The sequence below is a fragment of the Marmota monax genome, unplaced genomic scaffold (genome assembly GCF_021218885.2).
Source record: "Marmota monax isolate L192 unplaced genomic scaffold, Marmota_monax_Labrador192_F-V1.1 WCK01_AAM20220418_F8-fsc00153, whole genome shotgun sequence".
Taxonomy (NCBI): Eukaryota; Metazoa; Chordata; class Mammalia; order Rodentia; family Sciuridae; genus Marmota; species Marmota monax.
Window position 1 is genome coordinate 1481842 of NW_026692146.1, and position 15596 is coordinate 1497437.

General features: G+C 35.5%; 1 protein-coding gene across 10 annotated transcripts in view; it reads right to left on the reverse strand.

Annotated features, from left to right (window-relative positions):
* Nvl (nuclear VCP like) overlaps nt 1-15596 on the reverse strand; it is a 132390-nt gene that overhangs the window by 102876 nt on the left and 13918 nt on the right. For 9 of the 10 annotated variants that reach the window (XM_058571759.1, XM_058571753.1, XM_058571752.1 and 6 more), the window contains exons 3-10: nt 14521-14573; nt 14343-14442; nt 9170-9227; nt 8135-8404; nt 4953-5085; nt 4680-4756; nt 4004-4138; nt 2037-2138 (exon numbers count right to left, since the gene is read on the reverse strand). In XM_058571759.1, coding sequence (XP_058427742.1) covers nt 2037-2138; nt 4004-4138; nt 4680-4756; nt 4953-5085; nt 8135-8404; nt 9170-9227; nt 14343-14442; nt 14521-14573 — 928 coding nt within the window. The remainder of the gene's footprint in view (nt 1-2036; nt 2139-4003; nt 4139-4679; nt 4757-4952; nt 5086-8134; nt 8405-9169; nt 9228-14342; nt 14443-14520; nt 14574-15596) is intronic. The other variant, XM_058571768.1, reaches the window with a different exon arrangement.

The window sequence follows — 15596 nt, forward strand, 5'->3', positions numbered from 1 at the left end:
GTACACTTAAGAACGGCTAAAATGATAAATTTTATTATGTATATCTTAACACAAAAAAGGAGACATAAACATTAGTTAAAATGAAAAATTTAAATAAAAATATCTAGATGTTCAATCTAAATCATTCTCAATTATTTAATCCTGAAGGGTAACATTGACTATGCTCAATCAGACTGTCAGTCTGGCTAAAACATCTCAAAACCACATGATAGAGTCATTCCTAGCTGGCTCTCTTCCCCAATCCTTGTCATGACAATGTCTGCAAAACATCATCTAAGACAACTGGAAACGTTACTCAGTTACAAAAGAGTAAAGTTACAGAGAGCAAACTTCTCAGAAAATAAACACATACGTATTTGCCAGTGACCTAGAAAATTGGGAGAAAAGGAAGAATATGAGAAGGTCATCAGAATTAGCCTTTAAAGCAGCATATAGTTTTCTGCAAAGAACCACCTGATGTGATTTGAATCTGTTCTATAAACCACATACTTTATTGTACTCACTTTCACTACGAAAGAGGAGACCAGGGAAAGGTGGTATGTATAGTGTTACACCATACATTCTCTGAACACATACTGTCAGACATCATACTGGTTCAATACTGGTTTACAAAGAAACTTTTAACACAACAATCTACATGCAATTTACTACTGTCCTTTGGCTCTACATGCCAAATCAAAAACTGAATCAGGCAGGTTTTGGAAAGCAGGTGACATCTGAAAGAATTAGCTGTGCAGACTGCCTTTCTATCCTTTCTTTGCATCTTCCTTGTGCTGCCCATACCTTTTTCATTGTCAGTTAACAAACCAAGCAAACAGCCTCTGCATTCTTGCCATTTTAAAATACTTTTCTCAATGACTATTGAAATACAATTTTTCTTCTAATTTCACATCAGCATCTAGTAGTTGTATTGGTCATGTTCAGCCATCATATACTTTGAATATAAATAAAGACATAAAATTAAACCTTTCATCACTTTTTAGTTTTAGCTACAGTGACTTATGTTTGCTCCAGTGTACATAATAGATGTCTAATATTTACAGGGCTCTTGTGTATGTGCACAAAGCATTACATTAAAGGTTTTAAAAGAATTTTCAAGTGGACAGTGGTGGCTTATATCTATAATCCCTGTGACTCAGGAGGCTGGAGCAGGAGGATCACAAGTTCAAAGCCAGCCTCAGCAATTTAGCAAAGTTATGAGCAATTTAGAAAGACCCTGTCTCAAAATAAAAAGGGCTGGGGATGTGGTAAAACACTCCTGGGCTCAATCTTTAGTACCAAAAAAAAGAGGGAGTGGCAAAGAAGAATTCTCTCATTTAATACTCTCAACAACTCCATGAAATTAAGGTATTATTATTACCCTATTTTACTAGTAAATAAATAGATGGTAGAGTGGTTAAATCTCTAGTTCAATATCACATATAATAGCTAATAGCACAGGACTTGAAGTCATCTTCCTCACTGAAAGAACAGACATATAACTACTATCCCATCTGAAAATAAAGCTTTAATAGGATGTAAATATCATCATCCAAATTTTAACAACACAAATTACACTTCGGAAAAATCAAATCTGAAATTTCTCTCTCTGGTAAAAGAATTTTCTTTTCAGAGCTTTCATATACAAATAGAGAGGAGTTTATCCTGCCATGTTTATGGCTGCTTTTATAATATAGTAATTCTAAATATAACAATTTTCATATTTCTTAGTAATTGTTTGGTATAACCAAAGTTGGGAAAAGTATGTTAATGAAAATATCATAAGGATAATATATTTTCAATATATGACTACTGGGTATGAAAGCCCAAAACTTCCCATCAATTATCTTTATTTAATTTCAGATGAAATAGATTTTTTATCCAATAGTCTATATCATTAAATCCATTTCAAATATTTAGCCAACACGCATAACAAATTTCTAAGCTTATAAAATAAGAGTCAGTGAATGAGTAACAAGTACCAGCATCAGAAAAGCAGGATCTTTAAATATAAGTTTATAAGATCTGACAATGATGTTAGTCATTAGCTGACTCACCACAGCTTGCTCAAATAAATCTCTGAGCTTCTGCTCGGACTCCCCAGAAACTCCCGACACAATCTCTGGAGCAGCTACTTTCAAAATTGGCAGGTCAAGTTCCTGTGCACAAACACATAAAAGAATAACCAAAGGCAAAGGGCTGGAGATGTGGTTCAGTGGTCAAGTGCCCCTGAGTTCAATCCCTGATACCAAAAAAACAGAATAACCAAATATTCACATTGTAACCTCCCAACTTTTTCCTCATGTTCTCTACTTCATCAAAATCACATTTTCAAAAAGGCCATTTTCCTGAGGAACTTCATCTTTGTGTGTGAGCCTTATAAAAACACTATTGAAAAATCTATGGATTTATGCAAGCACATTAAGCAGATATTTTCTACTTGTTTTCACTTTACAGATGTCAGTATAAAACTCTTTTCTCTCTTGAATCTCAAGCCCTCCACCTTAGGGCTGAATCAAAACAATTGTATCTATCATTTACCTACTGGACAGGAAATAGCAAGAGCTGTAACACAGTTGCTTTCCATATATTCAGCTAGCATTCCTCTACTTGCTAACCCAGAGAACCACTTACTACTAGTCAGAAGAGGCAGACTTTTTAAGAAACAGAAGAAAAACTATTGTTGTTCCATCAGTATGATTGACAACAAATCTGGCTAACTTGTACTCTTTCTTCTGGCTATGAAAATTTCACTTCTTCAACAATATATTCTTTGACTCCAGTTATAACTTAGGTATCCCAATGGTCTACACAACATTCTGCACTTCTTTCTACCACTTTATAGAATTGTAACTATGTACAACATTTATTCATCTGAATAACTTTAATGTCTCTCTCATATTAAAACTAGATTTGTGATACTTATCACTATATAACAAAGTCTGCCATGCAGGAATTATACAAAAGAAATATTCAACAAAAATGAGGCAAACAATCAAGTTCCCCTTTAAAAATGATTTTGTTTCACAAAGTATAAATTTGTTAATGATTAACAAATTTATGTAATAGAATAGTATGCTATTCTATTAACTGAAGTTACCTGGATATTTTGCATTTTACTACCCAATATAGTTTCTGAAATGTCTGACAGGACTAAAATAAGATTGCTAACTTTTATTTTGCAAAGCAAGTGTCTTTCATGACCATCAGAAAGAATATTTTAATACTACAAATCATATAAGAACATGACTCAATGGAAATTTTGAATTAAATGTACCTCTATTAAAAAAAATCAATACTATGCTTAGCTGGTTTGTTTTGTTTTGTTTTGTTTTTGTTATTGGAGATTGAACTCAGAGGCACGCAAACACTGAACCACATCCTCAGCCCTATTTTTTTTTAATATTGATTTTTTTAGTTGTTGATAGACCTTTATTTATTTATATGTGGTGCTGAGAATCAAACCCAGTGCCTCACACATGTCAGGCAAGTACACTATGGCTAAGCCACAGATCCAGACTGGGCCCTATTTTTGTACATTCTATTTAGAAACAGGGTCTCACTGAGGTGCTTAGTGCCTCATCATTGCTGGGGCTGGCTTTGAACTCTGGATCCTCCTGCCTCAGCCTCCTGAGCCACTGGGATTACAGGCATGTATCACCGTACCTGGCTATTTTACTGTTCTTAAGAACTATCAAGTTAAAGTGAAGGAGAAATAACTAAAGCCTAAATTACATATTTAAAAAAGGGGTTTATTTGCTTCCGACCCAACTTTTATCACATATACAATAAATGTATTCACCTGTCTTACATTTTAGTTTTAGTTGTAGATGGACACAATACCTTTATTTGTGTTATTATTTGGGTTCAATACGCAGTACCACCAAAAAAAAAGTGGGGGGTATCATTTTTCATTGATCATATTCTCTTTCAAAGAGATACCAGGCCTGGCTGAAGTTTATCAAAGAGGAAAAAACAAATAATAACAAAAACAGCAAAAGCAAACGAGTGTCAGAAACCTCACCCCAGCAATTGCATGTGCAAGCAATGTCTTCCCACAGCCTGGTGGTCCATGAAGAAGAACTCCACGTGGGGGCACAACACCCAAGTGCTGGTACACTTCTGGATGACGCATGTGAATGAGCATCTTGCAGACCTCCTAGCAGGGAAAAAGAACAAAAGATGTCTTCTTTTGCCCAAGACAGAAAGAATCAAAGTGCAATGAAATGTCATAGTCTTAAGACCAGCAAAATACAGTAGATAAGAGAACAAGTTTTAGGTCTTTACATTTGAATCCTGGCTCTGATACATACTGCATGACTTTAGCAATGGCCTCTTGGGCCACTATTTCCTAAGCTTTAAAAATACCTACCTCTAAGATATAACAAAAAGAAATTAGCATAGTAACTGGAAAAGAGAAGACACTAAAACAGTAAACCTAATTATTAGTACTATTAAAGAATATTATTTATAAAACATGACTCTTATGTACAATCTAATTTTAAAAGGTGAGAAGATAAAGGATAGTATGCTTCTTTTCTCTCTCAATACCCTAAAAGGTGTAAGCCATGTCTGCCATTCTTACCTTCCCAATCTCCTTTTCTATTCCCAGTTCATATCAGAAACAAAGAGGCAGGCTTTGTTTGTACAAGTGATTAGTAATATACCCACTTGAGGTAAAATTCTGAATTTGACCTAACTTTTAATGTAGTATCATTGCCTCCAACATCTTCAAACTTCACACTGGATATCTGCAGTTCTAGTGCCCTGGCTTTGGCTGGTAAACAAAAAGAGAGGAGATGAAAAGATTAATGATTGTATATAAACTAATAATTAAAGGTCAATTAGACAAATATTTTCCCATAAGTGTTTCTGCACACAGAAGGTCTCCTAAGCAAAACAGCTTGGGGAGAAGAGTGATGACTCTCTCAAAGCAAACATAACTTCTGCTACCCACAGGATACGCATTTCACCTTTCTTTTGCAGGACAGCTTCTATTTCTCCATCCGCTTCCTGAAGATCTTCCTTCTTTCTTTTGTTTCCTTTGCCTTTTAGCCTACCCTTCCTTTTATTATCACTCTCCAGAAAAGAAGACTCTTTTGAATCCTAGAGAGAAAATAAATTTAAATATGCCATACTTTCAATCACAATGCATATTGAGAAGGGATTTAAGGCTAGTGGTAGCTTGGTGGTACAACACTTGCCTAGCATGAGCAGGGCTCTGTGTTTGATTCCCAGGACCACAAAAAAGTCCATTCCTGCCTTCATGATGTAGTATTTTTCTGTTAATGATTCCCAATCTCACTGCTTAAGGATGCTATCTGCTGGTGATGGCCTTCTTTCCCATAACCTTACAGATAGGTTTAAATCCTAACATTGGAAAACCTTCTTTCCATATTCTTTTAATTACATTTAATCTCTTCCTTACACTCCCAGAATATGGTGTTTGTAACTATATTACAGGCTACCATAATCAGTTTTGTATTTGAGTGATTAATTTGTCTATGACTTGTTCCTGAATTGTGAGCTCCTTGTTTTGACACTAAAATCATCTTTTATTCTCACTGAGTCTCCTTATACTTGTAAGCCATGTTTGCCATTCTTACCTTCCCCAAAAATTCCATTCCTGCCTTCATGATGTAGCACTGATTCATCCATGAATGAATAAAGTGAAGACATTTGGAAAAGGCACATTAATAAGTCAAAGTGAAATGTTTTCCCCAAATCAGTGGCTGTGTGTTTGGAAACCAATTAATGCAACACAGTCCAAGAGAAATATAAAGCAAGCCACATACATAATTTTGTATAATTTAGTAGCCACATTGAAAATGGAGCTAGGTGGGGCAGTGCATGCCTGTAATCCCAGTGACTCACAAGGCTGAGGCAAGACAACTGATTGCAAGTTTGAAGCCATCCCCGGCAACTTAGTGAGACCCTGTCTCAAAATTATATAAAGGAAAATAGAACTATGTCAAATTCACTTAATAATCTTTTTTTTCTTTTTTTTTTTTTTTTTTTTTTTGGTGCTAAGGATGGAACCCAAGGCCTTGTACATAAAGCACTGGCTCTATCACTGAGCTATACCCCCAGACAATAATCTATTTTATTTAACTCAGTATATACCAAACAATCTCATTTCAACACAGACTTAACATAAAAAATTATTAATGAGATGTTTTACATTCTGTTTTATAGTAAGCAACAAAATATAATGTGTACTTTTATGGCACATCTCAACTTTTTTGACACTAAATTTTCAAAGGAAACACTTGATTTGTACTTTATAAAATTTACCCCTAAAATAGATTGAAATACCTACATTGTTTCAAAAATATTTAGAGACTTCCCAAAAACCAAATTAACTATAATTTTAACTTTAAATTTACATTTAAATTAAAAATTCACTTCCTCATTTGCACTAGTCATGCCTCAAGGGCTCAATAGCCACATGTGGCTACTAGTACTACTTATACACCCAGTCACTATATCATGGGATAGTTACTTTAAACCCTCTCTCATTCTACTATGCATTAAAATAATCATTAAGAAAGGAAGAAAGGGAGCTGGGGTTGTAGCTCAGTGGTAGAGCACCTGCATCACATAAGTGAGACACTGGATTCAATCCTCAGAACCACATAAAAAATAAATAAAAAAGAAAGGAAGAAAGGTACCCAATGTGTTCATTTTGTGATAATTATGCATTTTTTAAGTTTCATTTCAAAACTTTTTTTAAAAAGATATCTGCCTACCAGATGCAGTGGCACATGCTTCTAATCCCAGCCACTGAAAAGGTTAAGGCAGCAGGATCTCAAGTTCAAGACCAGCCTGGGCAACTTAGCATGACCCTGCCTCAAAATAAAAAATAAAAAGGGCTAGACATGTAGTTCAGTGGTAGAGTGCCTATGGATTAAGACAGAAATAAAAATGAACAAACAAAAAAACCAAAAACAAAATAAAGGCACTTGCCTAGTCTACATATTTTCACATACATCTATTTATTAGGATTTAAGGTGTTATCCTGAACTGAACTGAACATAAACCACATTGCTCTTTCAGCAGTAATCATCCCTTCTTCCTAAATTTATCACCTGTGCAACATATAACCAAAGCACTTATTTTTAAACTCTCACTAGTAAATGTATGTTGGGAAGTTCATTTGGCACTATTAATTCAATAAACTGAATGGCTATCATATGATAGACATAATTTAGCCAGGGACACAGTACTAAATAAAACAAAGTCCTTGCTCTCCAGGAACTTACATTCTAGTGAAGGAAAACAAAAGGGTGAGTTTAAAAAAATAAAAATCACACAAGCTAAAATGACTTTGACTTTAGGTAGTTAGTAAGTAAGTAAGTAAATAAAATAAGGAAACAGTACCTAACAATGAGCTATCTCCTGTGTGAAAAAAGACCTCTCTACAAAGATTACATGAGAGGGGCTGGGGATGTGGCTCAAGCGGTAATGCGCTCGCCTGGCATGCGTGCGGCCCGGGTTCGATCCTCAGCACCACATACAAACAAATGTTGTGTCCGCCGAAAAACTAAAAAATAAATATTAAAATTCTCTCTTTAAAAAAAAAAAAAAAAGATTACATGAGAAAAGAGATGTGAAGAAGTGATGAAGTGAACCATAGAAACCTGAAAGTTTTTGATAGAAAGTGCAAATGCTAATGCCCAAACAGAAGATGACTTAGTGTGCTCTAGAAACAACAAGAGGCCACTGTTGCCAAAGTAAAGCAGGGAAGTGAGGGAAGACAATGGTAGAAGATGAGATTAAGAGACAGCAGGACACCCCAATAATACAGAGCTTTATTTTTGGGTTTGAAAGAAGCAACTGAAGGGTTGTAAAAGAAGAGTGGCAATGACCTGACTTAACTCAAAGAAGGTATCTCTGCGTGAAGAATAAACCAAGGGGAACAAGAATGGATGGATTTCAGTTGCCTGTGCAATATATAACCAAAGAATTTATTTCAATAATTAAGGCTAGAAAGATGCTCAGGCTAAGAGGGCAATGACAGCAGGAGTGCAAAGTATACTCCGTGCATTACAAAGTTCCTAAGACCCATAAAACACAAGTGTCTCCTTAATAATTCAATGAAAAGACTGAAACATATTCCAACTACATAGGGCTAAAAAGTTCACTGTGAAAATACCTGGATATCAGATACTGGCTTCTTATGGTTACTTTTATTATCTGATAGGTCCAAGAAAAAACTGTCTCTTTTTCCATATGGGGTTGTATCAATAAACCATCCTCCCTCAGATTCTCTTGCAGGAGTCTTCAAAGGAATGGAACTTGTTTTAGTTAGTCGTGGTGCTGAAGCAGTAGTTTCTCTTTGCTCCACCTCCAGAGTATTTGAGACAGAATCAGGATTTCCTTTCCGATATAAAGAGAGCAGCGAACTGTTCATGTGATTTGCTGACTGGCAGAAACATGATTTTACCATTATTTACTCAGGTATTCATGAAAAGTTCCATTAACCATACTAATAAGGTTTCTACATTTTGCTTTCACCAACTTCTGACATTTATAGTCAGAACAAATGGGTGTTCACAATAAGATGATTCACAAACAAGCATTTAATATTCAAAAATATGCACACCCACCACCACTCCAAGTTAATGGAGGGCCAGTTCATAATTGATGATTAAATAAAATAAGCATGGTTACTTTTCAAAATATAACAGAACCAAGTATGGAAATGAACAGGTGGTCACTGGGAGTCACTACTATTCCATCAATTCAAAGAAGGATCAAATATAATTGTGTGTCATCATTTCTTGGTTAATATATCCAAAAACTGATTTATCAAGGGAAAAAACAGAAGGCAAATTATGACTAATTTGATGTATTACCTTCATATCTCCTTAGTCAAGCCCATTCACTGGTAAATCCTAGACAGAAAATATATTCTTTGCTCCAATTTTATGATTAATTCTCTTTCTATTTGTTTGCCCTTATTTCTGGCTACTCCCTTCTTTTTCTCTTTATAACTAACTATAAACACAAACACTGGTAGGATGGGTTAATCCATCATCAACAGAATATGTAACACGTATTTTATTATTTATTGATAAAGATGTCCAAAATCTCTTTTTCCACTTTTTTAATCATTTTTTTTCCCTTAAAAAGTCTCATAATTTTAAGGAAAAAGAATCACAGTGAACCTGTTAAATGTCTGGCTTACCTGTGGATCTGGGTAATCTTCCACAATTGAATCATCTTCAGAATAGCTTTCAGTATACCTCAGCAAAAAGAGGGAAAATGTTTTAAATGCTTTTCTCCTAAAAAATTACTACCCAAAGCAAGTTAAATATACTATGATAACATATTATGGTGGTAAAGAGTTCAAGTTTTTGGGCTGGGTTGCGGCTCAGTGGTAGAGCACTTGCCTAGCATGCATGAGACACTGGGTTCAATCCTCAGCATCACATTAAAAAAAAAAAAAAGGGGGGCTGGGATGTGGCTCAAGCGGTAACGCATTCGCCTGGCATGCGCGGGGCGCTGGGTTCGATCCTCAGCACCACATAAAAATAAAATAAAGTTGTTGTGTCTGCCAAAAACTGAAAAATAAATATTAAAGAAAAAAACAACCTAAAAAAACAAAATAAAGGTATTGTGTCCATCTACAATTTAAAAAAAAATTTAAAAAAAGAGTTCAAGTTTTAAAATCAGAGAAACTGGGATACAAAAATCTAGAATAACCAGTTAGTAGACTATATGTACTAATGTCTCTAAGGATCAGATTATCTATAAAATAATAAATAACATCCATCTCAAAGTTCTTAGTACATAGTAAAGGCTAAATAAATTGCAGTTATCTTTATTCCAGCAACAAATAAAAGTGAAATACAAATTCCCATCAGACCCAAGGGCCTCTTTTTAAGAATCTCAAACTCAGCAAGCTAATTAAGCACTTCGAATAACAAATTCACAATTCAAGCCATGTAACCAATTGCAACTTTGTGTTTGTTCAGAAGGGAAGTCATGAAGAAATTTTTCATACAATATATCAAACTAGTTTAGCTCCTAATAACTACAAACTGAGAATATAGTCTCAGTTCATTATAACTGAAAATTGATATCTAATAGTTTCTGCTTCTATTTAATGGTTTCTCTTTTTAAAAATATTTTTAGTTGTAGATGGACATAATACCTTTATTTTATTCATTTATTTTAATGTGGTGCTGAGGATCGAACCCAGTGCCTCACATATGCTAGGCAAGCGCTCTACCATTGAGCTACAACCCCAGAATGGTTGGTTTCTTTCTTTCTTCTTTCTTTCTTTCTTTCCTTTCTTTCTTTCTTTCTCTCTCTCTCTCTTTCTTTCTTTCTTTTAATTTTTTTTTTAGTTGTAGTTGGACACAATACCTCTATTTTGTTTATTTTTATGTGGTGCTGAGGATGGAATCCAGGCCCTGCACGTGGGAGGCAAGTGCTCTATTGCTGAGCCACAACCCCAGCCTCCTCAGCATGGTTTCTCTAGATGCTATTTAAATTAACAAAAAGACTATTCCTACTTGGCATGGTGGCCACATCTGTAATTCCAGTGACTATGAAGGCTGAAATGTGAGGATCTCAAGTTTAAAGCCAAGCTCAGTAACTCAGGAAGACCCTCAGCAACTTAGAGAGACCCTAATAAAAACAAAAAGGACTGGGGATGTACTCCAGTGGTAAAGCGCCCCTGGATTCAGTCCCTAGTACCAAAGGAGTTCAGAGCCAGCCTCAGCAACTTGGCAAGGCCCTAATCAACTCAATGAAATCCTGTCCTTAAATAAATACAAAAAAGGGCTGGGAATGTGGCTCAGTGGTTGAGTGCATCTGGGTTCAATTCCTGGTACCAAAAAAATAAGGCTGAGTGGTAAAGTGTTTGCCTAGCATGCACAAGGTTGTAGGTAGTATTTCCAGCACCAAGAAAAGAGAGAGAATAAGAATAAACTGCAAAGCATTATACCAATAAATTCTACACTTCAGATGAAAGGACAAATTTATTTAAAAACACAACTTACAGGGTATGGTAGTGCCTGCCATTATCCCAGCTACTTGGGAGGTTGAGATGAGAGGACTGCAAGTGTTAGGTTAGCCTCAGCAATTTAGTGAGACCCCGTCTCACAATAAAAAATAAAAAGGCCTGGGGATATAGCTCAGTGGTAGAACATTTCTGGGTTCAATTCCCAATACCACTCAAAAAAAAAAAAAAAAAAAAATCACCAAAATTGACATTTAAGAAGAAAAAGGGGGCTGGGGTTGTGGCTCAGCAGTAGAGCACTCAGAAAGCACATGCGAGGCACTGGGTTTGATCCTTAGCACCACATAAAAATAAATAAATAAAATAAAGGTATTGTGTCCAACCACAACTAAGAAAAAAATTTTTTTTAATTTTTTTAATGTAAATTTTTTAAAATTTATATGACAGCAGAATGCATTACAATTCTTATCACATATATAGAGCACAATTTTTCATATCTCTGGTTGTATACATAGTATACTCACACCAATTCGTGTCTTCATACCTGTACTTTGGGTAATAATGTCCATCACATTCCACCATCATTTCTAATCCCCCACCACCTCCCTTTCCCTCCAACCTCTCTGCCCCATCTAGAGTTGTCTCCCATGCTCCCCCTCCCCATCCCACTATGAATCAGCCTCCTTATATCAGAAAAAACATTCAGCATTTGGTTTTTGGGGATTGGCTAACTTCACTTAGCATTATCTTCTCTAACTCCATCCATTTACCTGCAAATGCCATGATTTTATTCTCTTTTATTGCTGAGTAATATTCCATTGTGTGTGTGTGTATGTATGTGTGTGTGTGTGTATATATATATATATATATATATATATATACCACATTTTAATCTATCATCTGTTGAAGGACATTTAGGTTGGTCCCACAGTTTAGCTATTGTGAATTGTGCTGCTATAAACACTGATGTGGCTGTGTCCCTGTAGTATGTTGTTTTTAAGTCCTTTGGGAATAGACCGAGGAGGGGGATAGTTGGGTCAAATGGTGGTTCCATTCCCAATTTTCCAAGAAAACTCCATAATGCTTTCCATATTGGCTGTACCAATTTGCAGTCCCACCATCAGTGTATGAGTGTACCTTTTTCCGCACATCCTCACCAACACTTATTGTTGTTTGTATGCATAATAGCTGCCATTCTGACTAGAGTGAGTGATTAGAGTGGTTTTGATCTGCATTTCTCTAATTATTAGTGGTGATGAAAAAAAGTCACCAAAATTGACATTTAAGAGGAAAAGGGGTCTGGGGTTGTGGCTCAGCAATAGGGCATTCACCTAGCACGTGCGAGGCACTGGGTTTGATCCTTAACACCACATAAAAATAAATAAGTAAAATAAAGGTATTGTGTCCAAACACAACTAAGAAAAAAAAAATTTAATAAAAAAAAGAAGAAAAAGATTTGAGAAACCATATCTATTAAAATTTATAAAAATTCTTCATAAAAGGAAAACTCTAAGCCTAGATGAATTCTAACATTCAAGAAAATAATTTTCATAGTTCTTTTTCATAAAACCGAGACCAACAGAACAGTTTCCAATTAATATCATGACAGACAGGAAACAAATCAGTGGCTGCTTGGAAACAGGAATGGAAGGAAAAGTGAATTATAAATGAGGAGCCAGAAAACTTTTGAAGTTGATGGGCAATTTTGGCATCTTGCTTATGGTGATGGTTTAGTGAGACAAACATATGTCAAAACAAAACAAACACTTTTAAAATATACAACTTATTCTATCTCAATGATAACTTAAATTACTTTAAAGCGCTCAACATTATTTCTTCCTTCTTTTTATTTATTTATTGATTGATTGCATTAAAGGGGTTTGAACTCAGGGACCACACTAAAACTGAGCAACAAGCTGAGCATGATGGTGCACATCTATAATCCCAACAGCATGGGAAGCTGAGGCAGGAGGATTGTAAAAGCCAGGATCTAAGCAACTCAGTGAGACCCTGTCTCTAAATAAAATACAAAATAAGGCTGGGGATGTGGCTCAGTGATCAAGTGCCCCTAAGTTCAATCCCAGGTACCCAAAAAAATACAAAACAAACAAACAAACAACAACAACAAAAAAAAATTGGGCAACATCCCCAGACCTTTTCTTACTTTATTTTGAGACAGGGTCTGGCTAAACTGCCCAGGTTGACCTTGAACTAGGCAATCCTCCTACTTCTGCCTTCTAAGTCACTGGAATCATAAGCATGCCCACATGCATGGCCTTGACATTATTTCTTAAGCGATAAAATTAACTGACAACTTTTAATATATCTGGCATTATATTTGGGCAGAGAAAAGCAAAAGTAACAAAAGACAGCTCTGTTGATAATGCTAAAAGGTACTCAAATAATTTGAATGCAATACGATATACTAATGATTATAATAAGTATCTATAACCAGGAGATAAGGAAACATTAAAGAGTGTTTAAGAATGCCAGGCATGGTGGCACACAACTGTAATCCCAGAAACTTGGGAGGCCAAGACAGAAAAATCACAAGGATAGCCTGGGCAACTTAATAAGACCCTATCACAGAATTTAAAAAATAAATAAAAAGGGCTATGGGTGTAGATCAGTGATAAAGTACCCCTGTGTTCAATCTCTAGAACCCTCCCAAAAAAGATTGTTTTAAGAACATCTTGCTGGGTATGGTGGCACACACCTATAATCCCAGCAGCCTGGGAGGCTGAGCAGGAGAATCATGAGTTCCAAGCCAGCAAAAGCGAGGCGCTAAGCAACTCTCTGTCTCTAAATAAAAATACAAAATAGGGCTGGGAATGTGGCTCAGTGGTCAAGTGCCCCTGAGTTCAATCCCTGTGCCACCCCCCCCCCAAAAAAAGAAACAAAAAATCGTTTCAACCGCTCCCCTCCCCCCTCCTTTTTTACAATACTGGGGATCAAAGCCAGGATTTCACATATATTAGGCAAGTGCTCTACCACAAAGCTACATCCCCAGTCTCCCTTATAAAGATTATAAAACAGACTTGACAAATTGCCATGGCTAGCCTCAAACTTGTGATCCTCCTTCTCAACCTTCAGAATAGCTGGGATTACAGTTGTGTACCATTGCACCTAGCTTCAACTGACTCTTCAAGCTGAGTAGGAACTTATAAAAGGAAAATGAATACCACACAGAAAATCACCCTAAAAAAGCACAAAAAAGATATGTGAAGTCTTTGGGGAGCTGTAAGCATCCAATAAAACTAGAAGATAAGGTATGGAGAGATAAGTTAAGTATTATGCAGGGCCAGACTGGCAATGAAGTGCCAATAAAAGTTTTACAAGTATGGATATGACAATTCAAGGGGAAAAAAATCCTCCATTTTATAATACATACTCATTATCCTCTTCACCTTGCCTTGCTCTTTTTGCCAGATGTTCATCTTCTAATTCTGCCAGATTCTTCACTTCTTTCTCATTACTGATTATGCTGAATACTGAAAGAAAAAACAAAATGCCATGAGCCAAAACAGTTCTAATAACTATTGATTTAGCTCTAACAAGAAAAGACTCACCTTTTTCTACCTGAATCCTAAAAGCATTTCTTTTTCTTCGACCATAGTCTATACTAAAAAAAAAAAAAAAAAAAAAAGTTTAGTACAGTGGTCTCCATCAATATTTTTTTCATTGAGCTCAATCTAAATGGTCACATGATTTTGCATATTTAATCATGCCACTCTTCACATTGCCATGAACCAATTTTTAAAGAATTTTTAAGTTCATATTTTTACACTGCATTCTCTCAGTATTATTCTGTACTTACTAGTTGATTTTCTTTGAATATTTTTAGTTTGCGATTTCAAACATCCCAAAATTTTGAAAGAATGTAATGAATATCCATATAATCTTTACCTAAAGTAAATCTTCACTTTGCTACATTTACTTTATTTCTCTCTGCACTGACAGAATTTTTTTGGCAGAATCATTTGAAAATTAGTTACCGGCATTACACCTCAAAAATCAGTATGCCTCTTTGTAAAAAAGGACATTTAACTACATAACCATAGTAAAATTAGCACACACAAGAAATTTAATATTGGGACTGGTTGTAGCTCAGTGGTATATCGCTTGCCTTGCATGCGTGAGGCACTGGGTTCAAATCTCAGCACTACAAAAAATAAATAAATAAAAATACTGTGTCCATCTACAACTAAAAAAATATTTTAAAATGAAATTTAATACTAATAAAATATTATTTAATAAAGTCTATATTAAAATTTTTCAAACTGCTCCCCCAAGATGTTCTTAGATGGCTGGGCGCAGTGGTGCACGCCTGTAATCCCAGAGGCTCAGGAGGTTGAGGCAGGAGGACTGCAAGTTCAAAGCCAGCCTCAGCAAAGATGAGGCACTAAGCAACTCAGTAAGACCCTGTCTCTAAATAAAAGTAGGGCTGGAGATGTGCCCTGAGTTCAATCCCTGGTACCAAAACCAAAAACAAGCGGTTCTTGGATTTTTATTTTCTTTTAATTAGGGTCTAATCAAGGTTCATACATTCACTTTGTTCTCTTTAGACTCATTTAAATTATAATCATCTTTTCTTTGACAGATGTTTTTATTTTTTTTTTTCTCTTTCACCTTTTTTATTGGTACA